This window comes from Rhizopus delemar, genomic scaffold (assembly GCF_000149305.1).
Source record: "Rhizopus delemar RA 99-880 supercont3.2 genomic scaffold, whole genome shotgun sequence".
NCBI classification, from domain to species: domain Eukaryota; kingdom Fungi; phylum Mucoromycota; class Mucoromycetes; order Mucorales; family Rhizopodaceae; genus Rhizopus; species Rhizopus delemar.
The window spans coordinates 2,064,916-2,087,816 of record NW_027137828.1 but is presented as its reverse complement, the minus strand read 5'-3'; the positions used below and the strand labels follow the sequence as shown (position 1 = coordinate 2,087,816).

At 35.7% G+C, this 22,901-nt stretch overlaps 8 protein-coding genes across 8 annotated transcripts; 7 read left to right on the top strand and 1 right to left on the bottom strand.

Moving 5' to 3' along the window:
* Window positions 1-1,493: 1,493 nt before the first annotated feature.
* On the top strand, window positions 1,494-2,252 carry RO3G_03024 (uncharacterized protein; the record flags this gene model as incomplete). Its single annotated transcript, XM_067657615.1, has 5 exons — window positions 1,494-1,509; window positions 1,561-1,696; window positions 1,753-1,926; window positions 1,984-2,052; window positions 2,111-2,252. The coding sequence occupies 5 exons, from the start codon at window positions 1,494-1,496 to the stop codon at window positions 2,250-2,252; spliced, it is 537 nt and encodes a 178-aa protein (XP_067513716.1).
* A 638-nt stretch (window positions 2,253-2,890) lies between these two features.
* RO3G_03023 (uncharacterized protein) lies at window positions 2,891-3,442 on the top strand (the record flags this gene model as incomplete). Its single annotated transcript, XM_067657614.1, has 2 exons — window positions 2,891-3,233; window positions 3,396-3,442. The coding sequence occupies 2 exons, from the start codon at window positions 2,891-2,893 to the stop codon at window positions 3,440-3,442; spliced, it is 390 nt and encodes a 129-aa protein (XP_067513715.1).
* Window positions 3,443-6,058: 2,616 nt separating this feature from the next.
* RO3G_03022 (uncharacterized protein) lies at window positions 6,059-7,866 on the top strand (the record flags this gene model as incomplete). Its single annotated transcript, XM_067657613.1, has 6 exons — window positions 6,059-6,170; window positions 6,234-6,344; window positions 6,408-6,550; window positions 6,609-7,430; window positions 7,514-7,714; window positions 7,846-7,866. 6 exons carry the CDS (start codon window positions 6,059-6,061, stop codon window positions 7,864-7,866), a joined length of 1,410 nt encoding a protein of 469 aa, XP_067513714.1.
* Window positions 7,867-8,953: 1,087 nt separating this feature from the next.
* Window positions 8,954-11,116, top strand: RO3G_03021 (uncharacterized protein; the record flags this gene model as incomplete). The annotated part of the gene is made up of 1 exon (XM_067657612.1): window positions 8,954-11,116. The coding sequence occupies one exon, from the start codon at window positions 8,954-8,956 to the stop codon at window positions 11,114-11,116; it is 2,163 nt and encodes a 720-aa protein (XP_067513713.1).
* A 309-nt stretch (window positions 11,117-11,425) lies between these two features.
* On the top strand, window positions 11,426-15,612 carry RO3G_03020 (uncharacterized protein; the record flags this gene model as incomplete). The annotated part of the gene is made up of 5 exons (XM_067657611.1): window positions 11,426-11,467; window positions 11,553-11,729; window positions 11,788-11,890; window positions 12,047-15,452; window positions 15,510-15,612. The coding sequence occupies 5 exons, from the start codon at window positions 11,426-11,428 to the stop codon at window positions 15,610-15,612; spliced, it is 3,831 nt and encodes a 1,276-aa protein (XP_067513712.1).
* Window positions 15,613-16,925: 1,313 nt separating this feature from the next.
* Window positions 16,926-18,470, top strand: RO3G_03019 (uncharacterized protein; the record flags this gene model as incomplete). Its single annotated transcript, XM_067657610.1, has 7 exons — window positions 16,926-16,950; window positions 17,017-17,235; window positions 17,292-17,702; window positions 17,771-17,962; window positions 18,134-18,166; window positions 18,220-18,272; window positions 18,456-18,470. The coding sequence occupies 7 exons, from the start codon at window positions 16,926-16,928 to the stop codon at window positions 18,468-18,470; spliced, it is 948 nt and encodes a 315-aa protein (XP_067513711.1).
* A 688-nt stretch (window positions 18,471-19,158) lies between these two features.
* Window positions 19,159-20,853, top strand: RO3G_03018 (CTP synthase; the record flags this gene model as incomplete). Its single annotated transcript, XM_067657609.1, has 1 exon — window positions 19,159-20,853. One exon carries the CDS (start codon window positions 19,159-19,161, stop codon window positions 20,851-20,853), a length of 1,695 nt encoding a protein of 564 aa, XP_067513710.1.
* A 490-nt stretch (window positions 20,854-21,343) lies between these two features.
* On the bottom strand, window positions 21,344-22,520 carry RO3G_03017 (uncharacterized protein; the record flags this gene model as incomplete). Its single annotated transcript, XM_067657608.1, has 3 exons — window positions 21,344-21,351; window positions 21,521-22,061; window positions 22,125-22,520. The coding sequence occupies 3 exons, from the start codon at window positions 22,518-22,520 to the stop codon at window positions 21,344-21,346; spliced, it is 945 nt and encodes a 314-aa protein (XP_067513709.1).
* Window positions 22,521-22,901: the final 381 nt, after the last annotated feature.

Below are 22,901 nucleotides of genomic sequence, written 5' to 3'. Positions count from 1 at the left end.
TTTATTATGTTTTTTTCATAGAGTACATGTTCAAGCAGCTTCAATCTTCACTATCTTATACTGCAACCTATTTCATCGCTTAACCATTATGCCTAATATTCCTTTACGAAACCTTTTGTCCACATGGATATGCGCACTGTTATTTTTAATGATGTATATTGCTAATGTAGAGTAAGACAAGGGATCCTAGTCAGGTATTTACTGCGTATACAAGTCCGTTTCTTATTGCATGTTAGCTGTCAATTTACTTTGCTACCCATATGTTTATGTATAGCTGGGTTATGTCTGTACCTACAAAGTTAAAATAATGTGTTGCAACCTTTTATTGAGTTTACTTTTGCATTTTTTTTTTTATATTTACTGCGCCTTCCATGACTGCAAATGCATCAAATAAAAAAATAGTTACATTTTTTGTATAAAAAGCTCATTATCAATTACATATTAGACAAACAATTATTGGTAAAAGATGTCACTGTTTATATGTTGGTCATATAGACAACCTTTAAAACGCTTGTATTATTAGTTAGGTTAATACTATCGATTTATACGTCTAAACTTTGCAGGGACAAAACGCCAAGCTTGATTTCTTGTTTTTGTTTGCCATAGTGTTTGTGCTAGACTCAATTAGAGTTGGCGTAATCAGAAAACGCGAAAAAACTTGACGAAAATTGACACTAAAATGTCAAGTTTTTATTTCTGGATAGGATAATATCACAAAGAATATTTTATTTCCGAGTATTTGGCAGTGTAGATGTATTTACGAAACAGAGGGGCAAGGCAATCTTGTTGAATTTAAGAAAAAAAAACCAGAGTTGATGTTGCTGTAGTGATAATAACATTGACACTATTGCAAAGTAAAAGGTCATACTTTGCTATCGTAAAGAGCCGATTTTCATCGGTAGTGTCTTTTACCAGTCAAACTTTATGCAAAATTCTCGCATATAATTAAGATAAAAAAGGGATAAAGTGTTTATTTTGGTGATACACACAGTTGGCTGATCTTCATTAAACTTTTTTTTGTTGTTGTTGTCAAATGATAAAGGGATATAAAGAAAGGGATAGACAAGATGGAGCATTTTAGAATACTAAAAAGTAGTAACAATGAAGATGGTAATAAATCAACTTTTGAGTAGTTGAATATATTAAAAAGTATGCATTGGATGATCGTTGTACAATTTATACTCCACTATGTATAAGATACAATTTGATTAAATAGTTTTAGTAGATGAGAAAGATATGTTTTATTGCTACAAGCTATATTTCATCTCTTAAACCTCTTTTATAAACTAATCCTGGTAATATTTTAAATGTAAAAAATCTCTGTACAAACTTCACGAAAAGAAAGTTTAAAAGTTATCCAATGGTATTCATCTGTTACTGAGCTTTTCTAAATAAAGCAAAATTTCAATCAAGCAAACTGTGTGTGCGCATTACGTGTTTACTGCAGTCTTGCTTTATTTTTTTTTTTTTATTTTTTTTTTCTTTATTAAAAAATGACAAGTTATTTTGGTAAATAAAATTCTTGTTTATATTTACTCAGGACCTCTTACAGTTGCTTAGATGAACTTGGAATTACTGCTACACAAAAGAAAAAGATAGTCGATGTTGATTTAGATGCGTTTATGAATCCTACCTCAGCAAGCCAACATTCAAATAGTGTTGAAACTAATGTACAGCAATTGATCCAAACAGCAAAGTAATAAAAGAATAATAATAAATGGGCAATAATAAACAATTGAATATATAAATTAGTTTTTTTAATCAGTTTAGAGAACAAATGCAAACAGAGGGAAACATTGCTCAAGAAGAATTTTTGGATAATTTAGTATCACAGCTATTAGAAGAATCCCAGAATGATATTAAAGGCCCACCTCCTGCTTCAAAACGATTTATCAATGCTCTACCTAATGTTCGAGTATTGAATGAGTAAATAAGAGATAGTTATGTATGTGTGTGTGTTTTTTTTAATTAATTTATGAATAGTGATGATACATGCATTATTTGCAAAGATAATTTAATGCAATCATCTAATGCAGTAACAAGGATGCCTTGGTAAGAAGAAATTAATATAAATTATGTAAACAAAAAAAACTAAAATATGTGTTCCTAGTGGACATTTATTTGATAAAGAATGTATTATTCCTTGGTTAGAATTACATAATACATGTCCGATGTGTAGATATCAAGTAGAAACAGAAGAGAAAGTAAAAGAAGAAGAAGAAGAAGAAAGACAAGGTTGGATGTATGGTTAATACACTTCTTTTACTGCACACTATAATAATAAAAAGGAAATTTATATAATATTACAGTAATTATTGTAAATCAAACTATACTTTGTTTATACTTTGTCTCCCCCAAAAGCCCTTTCCCGCCAAAACAGATAGCATTCCCTTTTACTACCCCCCAATTCCTTCCTGTAGATGTAAATCATAATATTTGATTTTTACTATGTTAACTATAAATAAATATTTTTTTTTTATTTTTTTTTCTTCTTCTTTCTCTTCTTTTTATAGGCAAAATGATATTAGATGAAGAACAATCAAGCTCCAAAATATTTCCTTGTTCACAATGTCCTAAATGTATACAAGATATATGAATATTTTTATGTTTTTTTTATATCTAACTTTCTTATTTAGTATTTGCCACTCGTTCCAATCTGTAAATATAAGCTCCTTACAATATGTATATCAGCTAATGCATAGCATATATAGAAAGCGACATATGGAAAATCCTAATATCCATAATATACCTTATATAAGAAGTCGTGATCAAAAACGATGGAAAGGACACTCAAAGAAAATAATTTCCAAAGAAGAAACTACTGAAAGGTGATTGATAATATATCATGAGTCAATTATTCTTACTTTCTATCTACAGTAATAATGATAGAATGCGTAAATGGAGAGCTGAAAATAGAGAAAAGAACAGACAAAATGATTTACGATGTAGAGTCTATCGGCTAGCACGTCAGAAATTTGGAGATCATGATTCACCTGAAAAGCAAGGATTTGTAAGAGAGGAAATAGCCAGAAGATTAGGTAGACGCATGATGCTTGAACGCAAAGCGAGTCCAACAAAAGATTTGATTGAGTTGCCGTTTTATAGCGGACTACAGCAGAAGATTGAATTGCCTTCTATTCATCAAATGGAACGTGCTTTTTGCTCTTCTTCACCTCTTTTACCTGATCTATCTCCCACTTTACAACGCCGTACCAGCAGTAGCAGTAGTAGTAGTAATAGTAGCGTTTGCAGTAATACCAGTTGCATAAAAGAACAGCAACCAATAGAAAATAGTGAAGTATCATCATTAGAGGACCGCATTCTACCATCTATGCATACATTCTTTAAAAAAAAACAAGAAGGGATCAAGTATGTTAATTCAAATAGAATATTAGATGAATTTGTTGGTGTTGTTCTCAACTATGTAGATAACTCATCTTGATCATTTTTAACATTATTTATTACTTTTTTGTATACCTTTTTTATTATTAAAAATAAATAACACAAAAAAAAACCTTCAAATGATACAATGCTTTCTTTTTTCTTAAAATAGCGTATCAGTCTCTCAGTAATTAGTTATTACTTTCTTCAATTATTTATCATCGCATGTGCAATCTCTAGTTCAGTTCGTTATTTACTTTTTCTAAATGAATACTTCAATGTTGCTCATCAATGAGCCAGAATAGAAATAATAACAGTCTATTATTGATCTCTACAAAAATATTAATACATGATTTTTTTTTCTTATTATTAAAAGACCAATATATTGTTTTGTTCTTTCAGCTTTCTTTTTTTATCAAATGAAACTGAAATTTAAGCTTGTCTATTTCGTGTCGGCACTTGGGTATCAACATCCGCTCTGGCGTCGTCATTGTAGTTAACATGCTCACCGTTGATATTGGCAGTGATTTATTGATTTTTTCTTGTCAGTAACGTCCATGAAATGGTATATAACTAAAACTCGATAGCATTAGACGCGTTCTTTTATTATAAAAGTTTAAACATTTACCCTTTCCCAAAGACAGTTTTGGTAGTAGTATGCTGCTACAAAATAAAAAGAAAGACTTTCTATCCATTTTCAAAATATTAGCCGATTCATCATTATTAAGAGGTAATCGAGTGATATGTTGGTGCAATATTTAGGATACTATATTGTAACAGCTATTTTTGAGCTTTTGGCTAGAATAATATAAAATAATTGTTGGGAATATAAATTTACGTTTTAATTCATTTCTTTAGAATGTTTTATAATAAACTTTCCAAGTACTTTCAATGATGATTAAATTTATAGTACTGATCAGGTTAAAACGGCTAAAGAAAAGAGTAAAAAAAAAAATAGCTTATTATCTTTAGCGGCATCTTCTCCAAGCACATGTACTTGGCAAGATAAAACAAGGATGCAGATTTTTCCAGCTGCAAAGACTGACTTGGTTATTGCACTAAGTCCTCGAGGAGTTGTTCAAAAGGAAAGCGAGCTTATAAATGCAGTATTGTTCAAACTAAGCGAGATAAATACAGAAGGGAAAGAAAAGATGGATAACTCTTATTTTGGCACTGAAAAGGTTTTTACCTGGGCTGAATGAATCAAACGACCGTGCCAAAGAGGGGTCATACAGGAACTACGTAAATGAGTAAATCACTTTAAATTTTGGTTTAATAAGATTACATGCAATATCCACCAAGAGCATAAAATGAGTAGAACATGATCTTTATAAGAACTTTGAATTATCAAGTATATCAGTCTTTGTCTTGTACAAACATGTATCTAGCAACTGTCAAATAATTCTAAAAAAAACTTTTTGTTGCCAGAATATTCGACAACATTCAATTTATGAACAGATTTTGAAGAGGTTACGATGGATTAGAATCGCCAATAAGGAAAATAGTGATATGGCTAACCAGGCTAGATGTATCCTTTATGTCTCTCAAAACTTTAGTTGTATAGAAAGAAATTGCTAGTAAAGACACTTGCGATAAAGTGAAACATTTTTTCAGAAAAATGTAACAATTTTCTAGACTGTTTTGGGTAATTTTGCTATTTTTCTTTTTTTATTTTTTTTAAGAATTTGCATTAAAATCAAAATGAAGATCAAAAGAACTCCCATAAAGACTCTGCCTTCACTTGTAAGCTTTCTTAAAACTTAAAGTTTTCTCTTTCTTACGGTTTCTTTTATAATAAAGCCACAAGAATTAAGTAATATTATACGCCACTTGGAACAAGAAGACGAGATCAAGCAATGGACAGAAGAAATAAAAGAGTGGAATTATCCAAGAAGTGATTTCTTTCAATTTGTAACTGTTTTAAACCGTTTTGATGAGATATTAGAAAGTATATGTAAAGAGTATGGAATGAAACAACACATACAAAACAATTGCTTTGACAATGCTACAAAGCAAACACTGCTGTCAATTTTAAATTTTACAAGGCTATTATTTGATAATTGTTCCAACAGAAATTTGTATAATTCATACGAAGTAATGAGAAAAATGAAAAAAAAAAAAAAAATACGAGATTTGTTAATTAATTCCACTCTTTTTATAGCATCTCAACTCTCTATTATATACAACCGATATAGACGTCTTGGAAGCGACGCTTGCCTTATTACTGAAACCAGCTCAGCGCATGAGTAATCCAACAGCTGCTCAGTCAAATTTTTCGATTCAGAAAGATAAAGTAATTACAGAATTGGCAAAGAATGGAGATATAGCATTTCTGATATCGGCTGAACCTCAATACGAGAATAAGATTTTAATGTCATTTTATAAAGAAGAAGGTGGAGAATTGGAAACGATTGCTACGACAGTTATGGGGGAGATAGAGACAGATCAGGATATTTTCTGGGAAATTGTTAACAAACATCAGGTGCCAAGCGAATATCATTTTGAATTATTGAATAAAATTAGATTAGCGAATCATAACAATAGTATAAGCGCTCGCAGGCAATTACTTAAAATTCGGCTTATGTCTATTATCATTTTAGGTAGTTTTTATTATTTTTGTACATAAATGAAGGGAAATGCAAGTGATTTAACGCCTTCTTATAATATAGCTCATACAATGCCAGAGACGACAGCTCAAAATAGATTGTACATTTATGAACCAAATTTAATTACACAGATCACTCAACTTGTGTGCTATGACAATCATATCCCCATAGTAAGTAGCAGTAGTATAAAGTTTCGTTTTGCTAATAAGAGATAGGACATTCAAACGTACGCTTTATATGCTTTAGATGCCATTGCAAGACACAGAATAAAATTGGCTGAGGTTTTGAACGCGCTAAATGCTGCTGCGAATCATGGTATCTTGCTTCATACCTTACGCCGTTTATCAAATGAATCAGGTAAGAAGAGGGAAATATAAAAAAAAAATATGATGGACTAAATGATCATATTTTTATTATTAGCTTATCCACAATCATTTTTGGATGCATTCTTTACCCTTTTGTCTTACTTGACAGATACAACAATTGGTGGTCAAATGCTATCATCTGCTGGTATTGTTAATGTCTCTATTCATATAATCGACAATGAAAGTATTCATCCAAATGTAAAATCACAACATATATGTTGATGAATCCATGTAGATTTACTTCTTTCTCTGTTAGGTCCTTACAAAAGTCATTTCATTACTTGATGTTGCATTTGATAGCCTAGATAATGCATATCCAAACTTTTTCAGCTCAAATGGATTAAATGCATCTATAAAGGCACTCAAATTCCAAATAGATACATGCATCAATGGGCATAATCATTATGATTCTATTATGCTCATCAAGAGCATTTTAAGATTTTTTATTCGTATGATAAAAGGTAGTGGTGCAGGTAGCTCACTACGCAATCTAATGGAGACAAGTATCCCTTATGTACTCTGCAAAATCATGGAGTACCACACACTATTTGGTTCAACCGTGTTTGGACTTGCCTTGTCTTTGTATGCAAGCTATATCCACATGGAGCCAACATCATTGGCAGTTCTGCAAGAAATTCAGGTTCCTCAAACGTTTTTAAAGACTTTCAAGTCATACGATGGTTACTGTGATGTGACACTGCTCTTGAATGTCATTGATGCCTTTAGCGCGACCTGTTTAAATGAAGAAGGCCTAGAAATGTTTCAAGAAACTCAGCCGCTTTTCCACTTTTTTGATCTGCTTTCTTCATCTCACTTTCTAGGAAATCCAATGGAGGTAGCAGATACAAGTGAGATTGGAGGAGAAATGAGTGAATTTGTTCGGCACCAGCCTGCATTAAAGGGGCAAATTTTTAGCTGTATTCACGATATGCTTCAAAAAGTGATTAAGTTGGGTGGATCGGAAGAAGGCAAACCAGAAGATAATAGCCATGTACTTGTCTATAATGAGGTTCCGTTACGTGATGGTAATGCTAAAGTAGAGAATCATTTATTGTCCATGATCGAAATGGTTGCTAGGGTAAGTTGTTTTTACATATAGTTTCTTGCAGCAGCAGCAAAAATAATAATAATAGTAGTAATAATACTCATTTTGCTTTTTAGTTCTTAGAGGGTTTCTTGGAATTTGATAATGCAAAAGAGTTTATAAATTACAATGGCCATAAAATCCTCTTGCAATATTACTCTCTTCCTGTGCTTCCTTTTGATTATTATCTTAGTAACGCATTTGGTGCTCTTTCTGATGTTTTCAAAGTTCTTACCGAGAAGCAAACTATGGTGATTGTGGAAGCTATTATCGATGAAGTAAGAAAAATTACTTCTATTGTTATCAAACCTGGGCCACCAAAAAGAAGTTCAGTTGCAGACTTCATCTATGTGGATGGTATATAAGCAATCTTCATTCTCAAGACTTGCTTTAACCTACTTTTTTGTAGGCACCGACTCAGAACTCTTAAAAGAAGGAAACCGAGTATTCCGTGAATTTAGTTTTTTGGTTGGACATGTAGGTTTACTTTCTAGCACACTTGCTTTACTTGTTCTCCAAAAAGATGAACCGTGTGATGATTTCATTGATTGGCTATATATAAATCGCAAGAATCGTCTAAAAAATAATGAACAGAACGATGATTTTTTCGAACTCTTGGGACTCATCCACAGGTACAAAAAAAAAGTCCTGAAAATTACAAATACTCATCTGGGTCTCTTCTTTTATTATCACGCTGTAGATATTTGATTTGGGAAAATATTTTGCTTAGAAATGCCGTTCCTAGACCATGGTATGCCAAAGAAATCAAACTCAATAGTGATGGGACAGCTGAAGAAGTTGAACAATCTGATTTGACGGATCCCAAGATTGTAAATACCAGACGGTTTGCAGAATTATTAGGAGGCGTTAGTCCTGTGATTATGCCATTACTTCAAAGTATTATTAAATTGGAGCCATACAGCAATCGAAACTTATCCGTGAAAGAAGGACGCAAGCTGTTTTTGATTTCACAGGGTATAGCAAATCTCATGCTGAATAATTTTCGATGGTTGCAAGAATCAGAATCCTCTGAAAGCCGGTACGACTATGTGGCCGCTATATCTGCTTTGTTTTCTATGCTCATACTGGAAGATAAAGAGCGTCGGCACATGGTATCTCTTGTCGCTGTATGGTTTGGTATGCTAGGTGGTGTAAGGTGGATCGTTGATAACTTGGCGAAACCGCTTTGGCGTAAAGTAGAATCCATGATTGGGGAGAACCAGGAAGAGACGCCCCTCTTTGAGCGGATCAACTTATGTCTTGAGCTCCTATTCCCGGCCTTACACCATCTTGCTCTTCCTAATCTTTACTCAAATCATACTCTTAAGAAAACAGCCGCACAGCAAAAGGAACTTGCACTGCTCTTCCCAGAAAACTGGCTGATGTTTGTTCGTTCAGAAATTTTGAAAATCCATCCCCTTCTCGAATGCTCATCCCTTGCCAGGTTTCCTAAGCTTTCTATTCGTGCCTTACTTGGTTGTATAACGCAGTGCTTATATGTGCATGGTGAGAGAGACATGACTGTGGATTCAGAATCGTCTTCAGCACAAGTTTTCATTGAAGAAGGTTATACAAACGATCGATTAGTTAGCCTCAACTTCTTTCTTATAAAAGCACTATACTCAGAACCAGTGACACATGATGACCTTGTTCAAGATACAGATGATATTCCAGAGGACGATCATGATGAGGATTATGAAGATATTGAAGAAGATGAATGCTCGGACTTTTCTCCTATCGTAGATACCAAATTAGCTGCTCTATTGCTAAACCACACACGTGATCAAATACGAGACAACCTACCAAATATCCTTACTCAGCTCGTTCAAGATCGGGATGACTTGGACTTTATTGTTCGTGATACTCTTATCGCTCTCATTTGCGGCGGACCCAGACAAACTGGGCAAAATACAAAACTCATGGCTCAGTTCTTTGAGGGCATGACAGCCGAACACACGGATAAGAGGGCTCTCTTTGAGTCCTGCATTAATAGGATCCGTATCTTTGCTCTTATGTTAAGGGAGCCTGAGGTACATGATTTTGCGGTTCAATGGGTATCGACGATATCAAAGTTTGTGGGTTGGTCTGACTTTTTGAACATGATGGTTACCACTCCAGAATTCCCAAACCCAAAATGGCTAACAACTCTTTTTCTGATATTGGAAACGCACATCGCGCAATCAGAGAATGACTTAGAAGAAGAAGAGATCGATACTGACAAAGTGCTTCAGCATGATCAAGCAACCCGTTTGTTAGATCACTGTATTCAATTATTATCGCTCGATACTCTTTCTGAGGACAATCTGCTCGCCACCCTGCGTATCCTTATACGACTGACCAAACGAACAGAATTAGTCGGTGATTTTTTGATGTCAAATGGCTTGGAAGCTCTTTTAAAACGTCCCCGTGCTAAATTTGAATCAAGCATCAAGGTTCAACAAGCTTATGTTATTATTATCTTACGTCATCTTATTGAAAACAAGCGCGTGATGGAGGAATGCATGAAAGAATGGCTTTGTTTTTGGGCAAGAAGATACACTTCAGGAGATGTCAGTATGGACAAAATAGTCAAAGCAGGACAAGCTGTCTTTTTGAGATCCCCAGCTAATTTCTTTAACGTGTGTAAGCAAGTATGTCGCATAAGGAACAGAGCAAATGGTAAAACTACCATCCATTATATTGGTAATACAGAAAATGAAGAGGACAATAAGGAAAATGAAGGTATCCCTGGTGACATAGAATCGAGATCAGTAATCCATTTCTTGCTGCATGAACTTGTAAAAGTCCAGGCAACAGAAAACCAAAGCAACTGGAAGTTTGGTTATACTGGCTATTTGATTGAGTGTATTTTGGAGCTTGTTTCGTCTTATCCAAGTTGTAAATATGATGTTATCTCTTACGAGATACCTAAGGATATTGAATTCCATTATACTCCTGATATGGTGCCCAGTTCGGATCGCTCTATTCTCAATTTACTACTCAACATTTTAGTACCCTTTGGCCCTGTGAATGCCAGAACAGACACAGAACGAAAAAAAAAGGGTATTTATATTTGGACAACTGGTTTACTTGTCGCTTTGTGTTACGATACAACTCATTCTATAAACGCAAGCTCGATCGAGGACAGATCATCAGATGAATCAGAAGGATCCGAGGATCAGCAGCAGGATCAGCAGCAAGAACAACAGAAACATCAAAAAGAAAGGCAGAATAAACAAGGAACACAAGAGAAAAAACGGTCGGAGATGTTAGAAACAGTTCGAAGACATGTCTTGCAAGCCATTGCTGGATTTTTTGGTTATTACATCAGGGCAAAGGCAAAGAATAGTAAAAAATACACAAAGTACTACGCACTCTCTGAGCTATGTCACCACATCTTGAACGCTCGGGCTGCAGCCATCAATCCAGACTACATCTCGCCTCCAAACATGAAGGATGCCAACGTTATGGATTTGTCCAAATTAATGTTAGATAACAACTTTGTTCAACTTTTGATCGATGCCATTCAAGATGTAGATGTCAACTATCCGCACGCCAAGACAATATTGAATGCTCTACTTCGTCCTCTAGAAAAGCTGACCAAAATGGCGGGTCGGCTTCAGCAAACTCCCACAGAGGAAGACAAAGAAGAAGAAGCCGATCAAGCAAAATATTTTGATATGTTTCATCAAAAGAAGTGAATCTCCTGTAGACGACATGGATGAACTTTATAGAAACTCATCTATGGCTATTTTAGATGGCACTGCTGTAGAAGAAGAAGAAGAGGGTAGCAGTATGGATGAGAGTAGTGATAATGAAGATATAGAAATGGCAAGGTATACTACAGCTCCTTTTTTTTTTTTTATTAAATGGTTTCTTTTAATAACGTTGCATGTAGCTCTGGAGAGGAAGTCATTGAAATTATACAAGATGAAGAGAGTACAGAGGATGAAAGTATGAATGAAATGGAAGATGAAGAAGACGAGGAAGATAGGGAAATGGATGAATTGATGAGAAGCCACCGTCATCATCTTCCTGATACTGACGAAGAAGTATTGTTATTTTCATTTATTTAAAGAGGATTATTTGTTGTGCAAAAAAAAAAAAAAAGAAACACTAACTTGTATTAATAAATAGGAATCTGATAGTACTGATGAATCTTTGGATGAAGATGAAGGTGGTTCTCCTATTTCTTATGACACAGACGATTCTTCTCATTTGGATTACTCTGAGATGAGTGATGATGTTGAATCTGAAAATGATAGTGACTGGCGAGCAGCGAACAGTGGATTGCAAAGAGAGTTTTCCATTGTGGTGAATTAATATGCAAAAAAAGAGAGATAGATCTTTTACTTACTAAATGAGTGAATAGGACAATCCATTAGCGGATGAAGATCAGGATACTGAAGAAGAAGAGCCTGTGGATGGTGTTCGAGGCTATGATCTTGCTATGAGAAGACGTTATGCTAACGGTTGTAAGATAAATACTTGTGCTTTAAAAATGAAATAGACATTAATTACTTAATTATATAGCCCGAAATATGGGAGTAAACAACCACTCAAATGCTATACGTAACGTATAAAGTGAATGGCAACCATATGCATGTAGCTAAACAGTTTTTAATAAATAGATATACCATCAGTTACTATGGCCCTTAGCTCAAACAATGAGCTTAGTTTCCGTCCAGGAGAATCATCAGCTATTAGAGATGATATTATTTTGCATCCTCTCCTGCGAGGCTATGTCAGTCACAGTGCTAGTGAAATAAAAGAGGCACTCACAGGAAACGCTTCTATGTCTCATTTACAGCCTTATGAAGATATTATTGGACATGGTGCCCTATTTATGCTTCGATCTGTTGTATCTTCTCAAAATAGACGGGAAAGAGATGCCGACATTGATGAGGATATCCTAGATGTTGATCCAGGGTCACAATTCATTTCAGATGGTAACACTCCTACCACTGCACCCACTCCTGAAGAAGATAGTCGTTCAACCGATAGTGAAGACAAAAATGTTTTGCGATTATTACTGGAATTTACACCAATAGCGACTGTAGATCGTTGGGACCAAGTTACACAAATGGCCCATATTACCTCTACTGCTGCAGCAAAGACCACTGTATTAGCTGAGCATCTATTAAACATCCTTCATCCGGACAATATAGAAGAAAATGATCAAGATAGAGAAAGCATGGATGAAGTCTTTTTTGATTCTAGGAACAATGATGAGGATCATGAATCGCATAGAGAAGTAGAAGATATGGATGAGGGAGCAGAGCAGCGTGAAGATGGAATCCGTGTAGTCATTCGCGGCGAAGAAATGGACCTTACTGGATCTGGTCTTGATACTGAATTTTTGGAAGCGCTTCCCGAAGATCTTCGCGCTGAGATCCTTAATGCTCAAATGGAAGGTCATCAACCTGTGATTGAACTTTCTGCAGAACAAGGCCTCGATCCTGAATTTTTAGCCGCTTTACCCGATGATGTTCGTGAAGACTTACTTCGCGAAGAGGAAGTGCTTGTTAGTCGAAGACGACAAGATTCTGAAGATCAGGAAGAAACTATACCATATAGCCCAGAAAGTCATGCTGAACAAACAGAAGAGCAAGCGGAAGAGAACCTATTTGCTGCTAGGACTTCTGATTCGCAAGTTTCTGATGATGATGCCTTCTATGAAGCGGTTAATGATAATCAAGCAATTCCACCTGCTTTTACTAGATATTCTAATGCTATTCGTATTGTTGATCGTTCCCAATTAGCCATTCTGACACGTCTATTGTTTGTTCCTCAATCTATCGTTAAAGCTTTACTCAATCGACTTCTGCTTAACTTGTGCGAAAACACCAAGACACGCAACGATCTACTTTCCTTGTTAATTTGTATACTTCAAGACGAATGCTCAGATTTAGCTGCTGTTGACCGTAGCTTTTCTCGGTTATTCCGTCAGTCTGATGAAATGGAAGGGGTGGAAAAAGAAAGAAAAACTAGCAATTTTGTAAACAAGACACCTAGTTTAATCTCCCAAAGATGTTTGGAAATTATATATTATGTAGTTACATGGAATTGGTATTCTCTTCGCTACTTCCTATCAGAAAACGAAAGATTTGAAAATATGGAAAATGGTAAACAGAAGTATTCATTCCTTGTCCTCATTGACCTTTTAAGACGGCCATCATTCTTAAACAATTCAAAATTAACGGAGCAACTCATGGAAGTATTAGCCAAGATATGTCATCCTATACGAGGCCTTGTCAAGCAACTTGATGAAAAAACTAAATCAGGGAGTGAAAAGGTAAACCCAGAAGATCTGCTTTCAAATATTCCAACCGAATATTTTGAGCGAATGGTGCGCGTTTTAACTACAAACGAATGCTCCAGCCGTACATTTCGGTTCGTCCTTAGCACTTTATCAAACCTATCTTATCTTGAAGAAGGATTTAACAAAATCATTCAGAATCTGAAGTTAGTAGCAAATCAATCTGCCGAGCAAATATTCAAAGATCTTGAAGTATTACTTTCTATACTGGAAAAATTGAAAACTGGAACACAAATGGAAACTTCGGCTTTGAAGCAATTCTCAACTGCAACTGCACATCAAATGAAATTACTTCGCGTTTTGAATACCATGCACTTTCTTTGGACACGTCAAGTAGATCAACAAAATGGGATAGAGAAAAAGAAAATGGCCATTGAGGTTTACAAAGAGCTCAAATTTCAGCCTCTTTGGTGTTTGCTTGGATCATGCTTACGAATCATATGCGACAAGGAAGATTTAATGGATGTGGCTACAGTTTTACTTCCTCTAGTTGAATGCTTTATGTGTATAGCTAGGGACTATTACATTTCAGATATGCTGGCAGATGAGTGGTATTTCTTTGTTGAATTTACTGAAGAGCATAAGAAAATATTGAATACAATGATACGCAATAATCCGCCCCTGATGAATGGTTCGTTCTTTTGTTTGGTCACTGTTCCCAAGATCCTCGAGTTTGATAATAAGCGATCTTACTTTAACGAAGCTCTTTATAAAGAAAGCAGTTCTCGCGAAAAGTTTCCTCCACTTCAACTTAGCATCCGTCGTGACTATATATTTGAAGATACATATCAACAACTGCAAGATCGTACAGGTGATGAGATCAGATACGGAAAGCTAAAGGTCCATTTCCAGGACGAAGAAGGTGTTGATGAAGGTGGTGTCTCTCGCGAATGGTTCTCTGCTTTAGCTCGCCAAATGTTTGACCCCAATTATGCCTTGTTCATTACTTCTGCAGCAGATAAATTAACTTACTTACCCAATCGCGCCTCTGGAGTAAATCCTGACCATTTATCTTATTTCAAATTTGTTGGAAGAGTGATTGGAAAAGCGATTCATGATGGCCGCTTACTTGATGCTTATTTTACTCGATCTTTTTATAAACTCATCTTAGGTCGGTCCATAGATTATAAGGACCTTGAAGCTATAGACCCTACGTATTACAAGAGTTTAGTATGGATGTTGGAAAATGACATTACGAATGTGATTGATTTGACTTTCAGTGTGGAAACAGATGATTTTGGCACGACAAAGACGATTGATTTGAAACCTGACGGCAGAAATATACCTGTGACAGAAGAGAACAAGCATGAATACGTGTATTTAATCGCTCAACAAAGACTTGTATTAGCCATCAAACCGCAAGTGGATGCATTCCTTGAAGGATTTCACGAAATAATTCCATCTTCTCTTATAAGCATTTTTAACGAACAAGAACTAGAATTATTAATATCTGGTCTTCCAGATATTGATATAGATGACTGGAAGGCGAATACGGTTTATCAAGGATACAACTTCCAGTCTCCTCAGATTCAATGGTTCTGGCGTGCTGTACGTTCATTTGATGAAGAAGAAAGAGCCAAATTACTACAGTTTGCAACTGGAACATCCAAAGTGCCTTTAGGCGGCTTTTCAGCCTTACAAGGATCTAACGGTCTTCAAAAGTTCCAAATTCATAAAGAATTTAGTGACATAAACCGATTGCCTTCTGCCCATACATGGTAAGCTTTAGTTTGTCAAGCTATTAATACTCCCTGCCTAATATGTGTATTATTTAGTTTTAATCAAATAGATCTTCCGCAATATCAGAATTATGAGGACCTTCGCCGTAATCTTTTCAAGGCTATAAGCGAATGTTCTACAGGATTTGGTTTTGTATAATTGTAAATATTTGGTTAAATAAAAAACGCCTTTACCTTAACAATGAATATTTGTAAGTTACATTAAAAAAAGTGAGAGAGAATTTGCATGCTTTCAATCTGTTGAGAATCTATGTGTATATGTTACTAGATACATTAAATAGCAATTAAAATTCCATTACAAGTAATATGTCAAACAAAAGCTGGAAGAAATTCATAGCCTCTGACAATGACTAGAGGATGCCATTGAGAACACAACGCCAGTGAAACTTCCAGAGTGATGAAAAGACAAACCTTAAAGGGCGAATATTATCTGAACAAACTGTATACCGATTATCGGGAGAAGATAGCGTTGCAAGAGTGGATCACACAGAGGTTGCGTCAGGGAATAGGTCTGTCAGGTGAAACAAAGACAATACGGAAGACCAGAATTATCACTTTAGTAGACATCCTACCACAAAATGGAACGTGTCTTCAACATCACTATGACCGATACGGCATACAGAGGAAGCACACGAGGCAATGTTTCTCTGGTGAAGTGTGGATGTCACGGGCAGATTATCATGTAACAATCTCCACCAGGGAGTGAAGGCAGAGCTTATAATGTCGAAAGGCCAAAATTCCTTCCAAGATGTAACAGGTCTACGCAGCCAGGAGGCCACACAGTAAAGCAGGTGTAGAAGCCTGCGAGAACCTGCCAAAACAGGATGCCATGAACAACGTCAAAAGTCTTAAGCTGAACTGTAAATAATTCAAAATCTGAGTGTTAATTAATCATAGTGTACCTTCTCTTCTTATTTTAAACTATAATGGGCGACGTGGTAAGATGCTAATAAAATACAATAGGCAAAGTTTACTTAAAAGACTCTTTGACAACGAGTACAGCATGGAAGAAAACGCGAAAAAACTACCGAAGAGCTTATGAAAGCTCGAAAAGAAAAGGAAGCAGTGAAAATAGCTGAATACAACTTACTTGTCAAGCAATGCCAGCAAAAAGTATATTGTTTATTTGTTTACGTACACAATGCTTATTAAACAATGTAGATGTTTGATAAAACGTACAGCCAAGAAGCTTTTAGCTTAACAACTCAAATCGTAAACTGGAATCCCGAATTTTATACCATTTGGAATTATCGTCGAGATATTTTATTGAATTTTATACTTCAACCTGGCCAAGAGGAAGAAAATCAAAAAGTATTCAAAGAAGAGCTTTTACTGTTTATGCAGCTTATTAGAATGAATCCCAAGTCTTATTGGCTATGGAATCATCGATTCTGGTGTTTGCAGAACATGCCGAAGCCAGATTGGAATGCTGAGCTCGGTTTGGTGGATAAGATGCTTTCTATGGATGCGCGTAACTGTAAGCAAAAGAGAATAAGAAAGCAGTGATATACAAAAATATTTTGAACATTTATTGTTGGTTTAGTTCATGGTTGGAATTACAGACAATATGTGGTCGGCCATTTAAGAAAAACTAAAGATGAACAAGATAATTATAAACTAGTAGAATCCGAATATCAGTTTACAACAAAAATGATCTGTAAAAGCTTCAGTAATTATTCAGCTTGGCACCAGAGATCGAAACTTTTACCAGAGGTCGTTACCCCCATGACAACAGAAGAAAAAAATGAAGTGGCAAGAAACGGTAGAGAAGTGAATAAGAATTATACACATAATGAAAATATTTACCATTTCTTGTAGAACTGGATCTTGTTAAAAATGCCATTTACACGGAGCCAGATGATCAGTCAGCGTGGCTGTATTATCGGTGGATATTGGGCAGAGTGTCGGACGCTGTAGAATTAATAGGCGCCTATCAATTAAAAGGTACACCATTTATCTTCTTAGCCTTTAACGATATTGTCCGCATGAGACAGATGCCTAGTATATTAAATGGAAAAAATGAACATTTGGAAGGCAATATGTATCCTATACCAGAAAAGGATGAGAAAAAAGAAAGATCTTCTATCTGGGTATATTCTCTCACGAATCAGGAAACGGAGGCCTGTCAGGTTATAGTTTCTTCAGATGTCATTCTCCCTAGTAGCAGTGGTAAAATTGGCCCCAAGGCCGTTTGGAATGTGCAGATACAGCAAATTGAACGGGGACCAAGTAATAATTTTATTTTTGTCTTGTTACAAAGCAAAACGTACATTAATCACATTAATAATTCTATTTAGATACCCATAAACGTATGAAGACAATTGTATCTTCACTAGAAAGCAGAGGATGGACACCAACATCTTCCAAAATTTACAATGATCCAACAATTAATGACCATGTTTCATGGTTTACTTTAGATAAAACTCAACTTTTGATAGAAGAAATTAATACTGTTCGTGATTTGTTAGATTTAGAACCTGAAAGTGCATGTAAGTTGAGAATGCTTGGATAGTTGTCCATTTGATTTTCTAATGATCTTCAAGGGGCTCTACAAACGCTTGTACACTTTTTAAGCCAGCTTGTTCTAAGGACAAATAATGTTAACAAAGATGAAATATATACTGAAATTATTTCAAAATTGGATCTTTTAATGGAAATAGATACAGCTAGAAAGCACAGATACGAAGATCAAAGTAAAAATACTGAGGACTTTTTTAAAATTGTTTTATTTTAATACTGCTTACAGGATCATGGTTTTTATTCCAAAAAATCACTCAGACGACCTTAGATTTAACCGAAGTAAGTAAAAAAAAAAAGTAAAATATAGCGCGTGCTTGAGCTCTTTCAAATTTTAGCCAGTTGAGGTATTGGATCTTGGTTTATTGACAGATGTCCCATTACTTTCTAAATTGTTACTCGTACCAAAAATAATTGTGTCTTCAAAGAAGACGCAAAAAGTTTTGTCTAATTTGCCTTTCTTAGACGAATGCACATTAAAGGTCTAGGTTATAGGATGGATATATAATCTACATAGTTTTTAGTAATGTTGCAAATTCAGATAAAGAACATTGTATGCCGCAGTTTTGATTTGCTGTACAATAAATAAAGTTATCTATTCCTAACGCTATCGAACTAATACAAGTCGAAATAGTAAACAAAGAAAACATTCTTAAAAGAAAAGGCTATGTTGTTTGTAAATTGCATACTGAACTTAACGGATATGTTTTGAGGAATTAAATATTTAAAGATTTGACAGCTTCAAGAAATGAGAAAGCTGTGAAAAAAGGAGATGATATCGGTCCCTTAAAGATAAGTATGAGTCACTCATCCAGATTCTTTCATTTACGGTTTGTAACATATACAAATGATTATTGATGGACTTTCGTTGAATGATATAAATAACGAGCTGTCATAGGCTATTTCTGAAATTTCATGACAATGAAGTACATTATGCCTCAAACAAATTCGGCGGCTTACTCCCACGGTTAAATAATAAAAAGCAAAATTTTTTACAATTTGTACTCCGTCTTAAAAGAAAAGTATAAAAACTTTGGTTTTCTTTGCACTGCTGTAGTCCTTCCCCGTTCAATATTTATTGAATTGGGCATACACTTGAGATCCTCTTGTTTATCGTTCAATTTAGTTTTCTCCCTTTTTCTTTTTTATCTAAAATAAACTTATCTTCATGACTAAATATATTGTTGTTTCTGGTGGTGTGATCTCCGGTATCGGTAAAGGTGTCATTGCTTCTAGTACTGGTACACTTATGAAGAGCTTAGGCCTTAACGTTACGGCCATTAAAATTGATCCTTATCTGAACATTGATGCTGGTTTAATGACTCCACTGGATCATGGTGAAGTATTTGTGTTGAATGATGGTGGCGAAGTTGATCTTGATTTGGGTAATTACGAACGTTTCCTTGATGTCGAGTTGAGCCGAATCAACAACATCACAACGGGTAAAATTTATCAAGAGGTTATTGAGCGAGAGCGTAAAGGTGACTATCTTGGCAAGACTGTGCAGGTGGTGCCACATGTGACAGATGCCATTCAAGATTGGGTTGAACGTGTGGTAGACTTACCTGTGGATGAATCTGGACAGAAGCCTGACGTTTGTATCATTGAATTGGGTGGCACTGTAGGTGATATTGAATCTGCTCCTTTCGTTGAAGCTATGCGTCAATTTCAATTCCGCGTTGGCCATGATAACTTTTGCTTGATTCATGTCTCATTGGTGCCCGTGGTTGGTTCTGTAGGTGAACAAAAGACTAAACCTACTCAGATGAGTGTTCGTGATCTTCGTGGCGCTGGCCTTACTCCTGACCTGATTGCTTGTCGCTCATCCAAGCCCTTGGACGAAAGCGTTGCTTCTAAAATTTCCATGTTTTGCCATGTTGCTCCTGAACAAGTACTGGCTGTCCACGATGTATCGTCTGTCTATCATGTGCCTCTCTTATTGCGTGAACATGGTGTCATTGACTTTTTTCGTCGTCGTCTCAATTTGGATGCGCTCAAGATCTCTGATGAGCGTCGTTTGGCCGGTGAAAAATTATGGCAAGATTGGACTACTTTGGCTGGAAGTTATGTTCATCTGCACGAAACGGTTACTATTGCTATCGTTGGCAAGTACACAGACTTGCATGATTCATACATTTCGGTTTACAAAGCTCTTGAACACGCTAGTTTAGCTCACAAGCGCAAGATAGACATTAAATGGGTTGACGCCTCTGATTTGGAACCTGAAACTCGCATTACCAACCCTCTTAAATACCATGAAGCATGGAAGCATGTTTGTTCTTCGGAAGGTATTCTCGTTCCTGGTGGTTTTGGTAGTCGTGGTATTGAGGGCATGATTTTGGCTGCTCAATGGGCTCGTGAACACGGTATTCCTTACTTGGGTATCTGCTTAGGTATGCAAATCTCTGTTATTGAATTTGCTCGTCATGTTTGTGGTATGACCGATGCTCAGTCTGCCGAAGTGGATCCTGAAGCCAAAACACCTGTCATTGTCTACATGCCTGAAATCTCCAAGACGCATTTAGGAGGCACAATGCGCCTTGGTCTTCGTCCTACCATATTTCAAGAAGGCACTGAAAAATACAATGTTCGCAAGTTGTATGGTAATAAACCATCAGTAGATGAACGTCATCGTCATCGTTACGAAGTTAATCCTGAATACGTCAATTCTTTTGAAAAGAACGGATTAAAATTTATTGGGAGAGATGAATCTGGTCAACGTATGGAAATTGTTGAATTGGAAGATCATCCATTCTTCGTAGGTGCCCAATATCACCCTGAATACCTTACACGTCCATTGAGGCCTTCACCTCTTTTCAATGGCCTTATTTTGGCTGCTATTGGAAAAATTGGTACTTTGTAAAATAATAAAAATAATATTTATATAAAAAAAGCTGCTTTTTTTTTGTTTATTTACAGCTAATAATACTGGCTTTTTGCAAATGGTGCTTGCTGAGTAGAAACAGGTGTATGAAATGGATCTTTTGATGAAGTGTGGGTATGTTTATTATATACAATTTCTTGTGCAGGATATCTTTCTGTATTGTGTGATGTCGGATATTTCCTTCTTAATTTTCGATTCGCCTTCTTAAGAGCAAAGGTTTTTTGTGAATCGAAGAGTTTTGTTAGCGCTTGGACAACCGTTTCTGTATTCACGTTATTCTTTTCCGCAAATTCTTTAGCCAATTGCTCTGGTTCATCCAATTCTCTTATTTTAACAGGTATCTTTAAGGTGTCACTCAATTCTACATGGATTGTAATCAATACTGCATTTTCTGGTGGTGGTGGTGGTGCAATTTGGGTAGGTATGGGAATATCTTTATCTCTTGTATAATTCATAGGCTTCGGTACACTCACAAGTCTATAATCAGAATATTTCTTTTTGGTAGGGTTAGAGAATTGATAGGATCTGCCATTTGACTTTGGACTGTTTTGTTCCTCGAGCCATGTTGGAGTCATTGAATCTGTTGAGGAGTCTTGAGAAAATTTGCTCCATCCATTGGATGCAAACTCGCCCTTGGTCTTATTACTTAATGTTGTTGATTGGTCCCATTCTGCCAAGTCATTTGTTGTCGATTTGTTGTTATTATCAGATGGCCAATCTGTCGTCGACAGTTTACTGCTTTCTAATGTACTATTCATGTTTAACTCCCCCCAATTTGTAGATTCATTTCCATGACTTGTTTCCCAGGCGCTTGACGTATCGTTTTCATTTTTCTCTATTCCCCAACCTATCATTTCACTGCTATTCTTATTCACTGATCCCCAACCGTTTGAAGTACTGGATGTTATATCGAGAGTTCCCCAGCCATCCGTTGATGCAGTATTGGCCCATTTGTTTTTTGAATTATCTTTATTAGTTTCAAACCAATCGCTTTTACTGATTCCCTTATCATTTGTATATTTTTCCTTATCTTCTGTTGTTATTCTCGTCATTTCATTTGTAGTAACTTCCATCGAAGTTGTATTAGGTACTGAAGGCCTATTTTCTATATTGGTCTGCCGGTTGTTATTTTTTGATGCTGTCGACGACTGGCTATTATATTTTGAACTTATCTGACTGGTTGCAGTCTAAGGTTAAATGTCATGTCAGATAACGTGTAATTGTAGTGAACACACATTGTAAAGACTTACCGTATTTTCCCAAAAGGGCGTTTCAACTAAAGTTTGTGAATTCCAACTATTGTTTACTTGATTTTTAAGTAGTGGGCGTGATGAGATTGCAGGAGACTTGATCTTTTTGGTAAATGTTCCTGTCTTCTTCGTACTATTTGTTTTTTTAGGCGTTTCTTTTGGTACGAGTTTCTTTTTTGTAGAGCCTTGGTTTAAACGTTGAGCAAGAATTTGTTCTTCTGAAATGGGCACAAAATTTTTGCCTCGTCTGTGGAGATTACCACTACCGAGACCGTTGGGACCAGTTTTTGCGTTAGGATCAGCAAGGCTATGCCATGAAACTAAAGGATCAGATGTATTGCTTTGAGAGCCCCAGGTCGAAGTTATGGGGCCATATTCATCGTCACTATCGCTCATTTAGACAATTTTTATATTTTTTTTAACACGCAAAAGGAAAGAGAAAAGAAAAGGTTTTTTTTTAGAAAAAATAGATAGATTGGCGGGCAAATTAAAAATTACACGGACACATTTCAAAAAGCAATACAGTTTCAATTTAATAAGCCTATAAATATGCAATTTCATTTAATAAAGATAATAGAAGGAAGTGTTGGCCATCAAATAAATATATCTTTGTGCATAGTGAAATGATATATCAAGTTATTGCTTTCTCAAAGTATCACAGATTCCGGATATCCTTCAATGTTTCCGGACCGGACACTTATTTGAAGCAGTAGGAGGGATCAATGTATGATACAAAGTGAAGCATTGTCAGTATGCTGTGTAATCCTTCTTTTAATA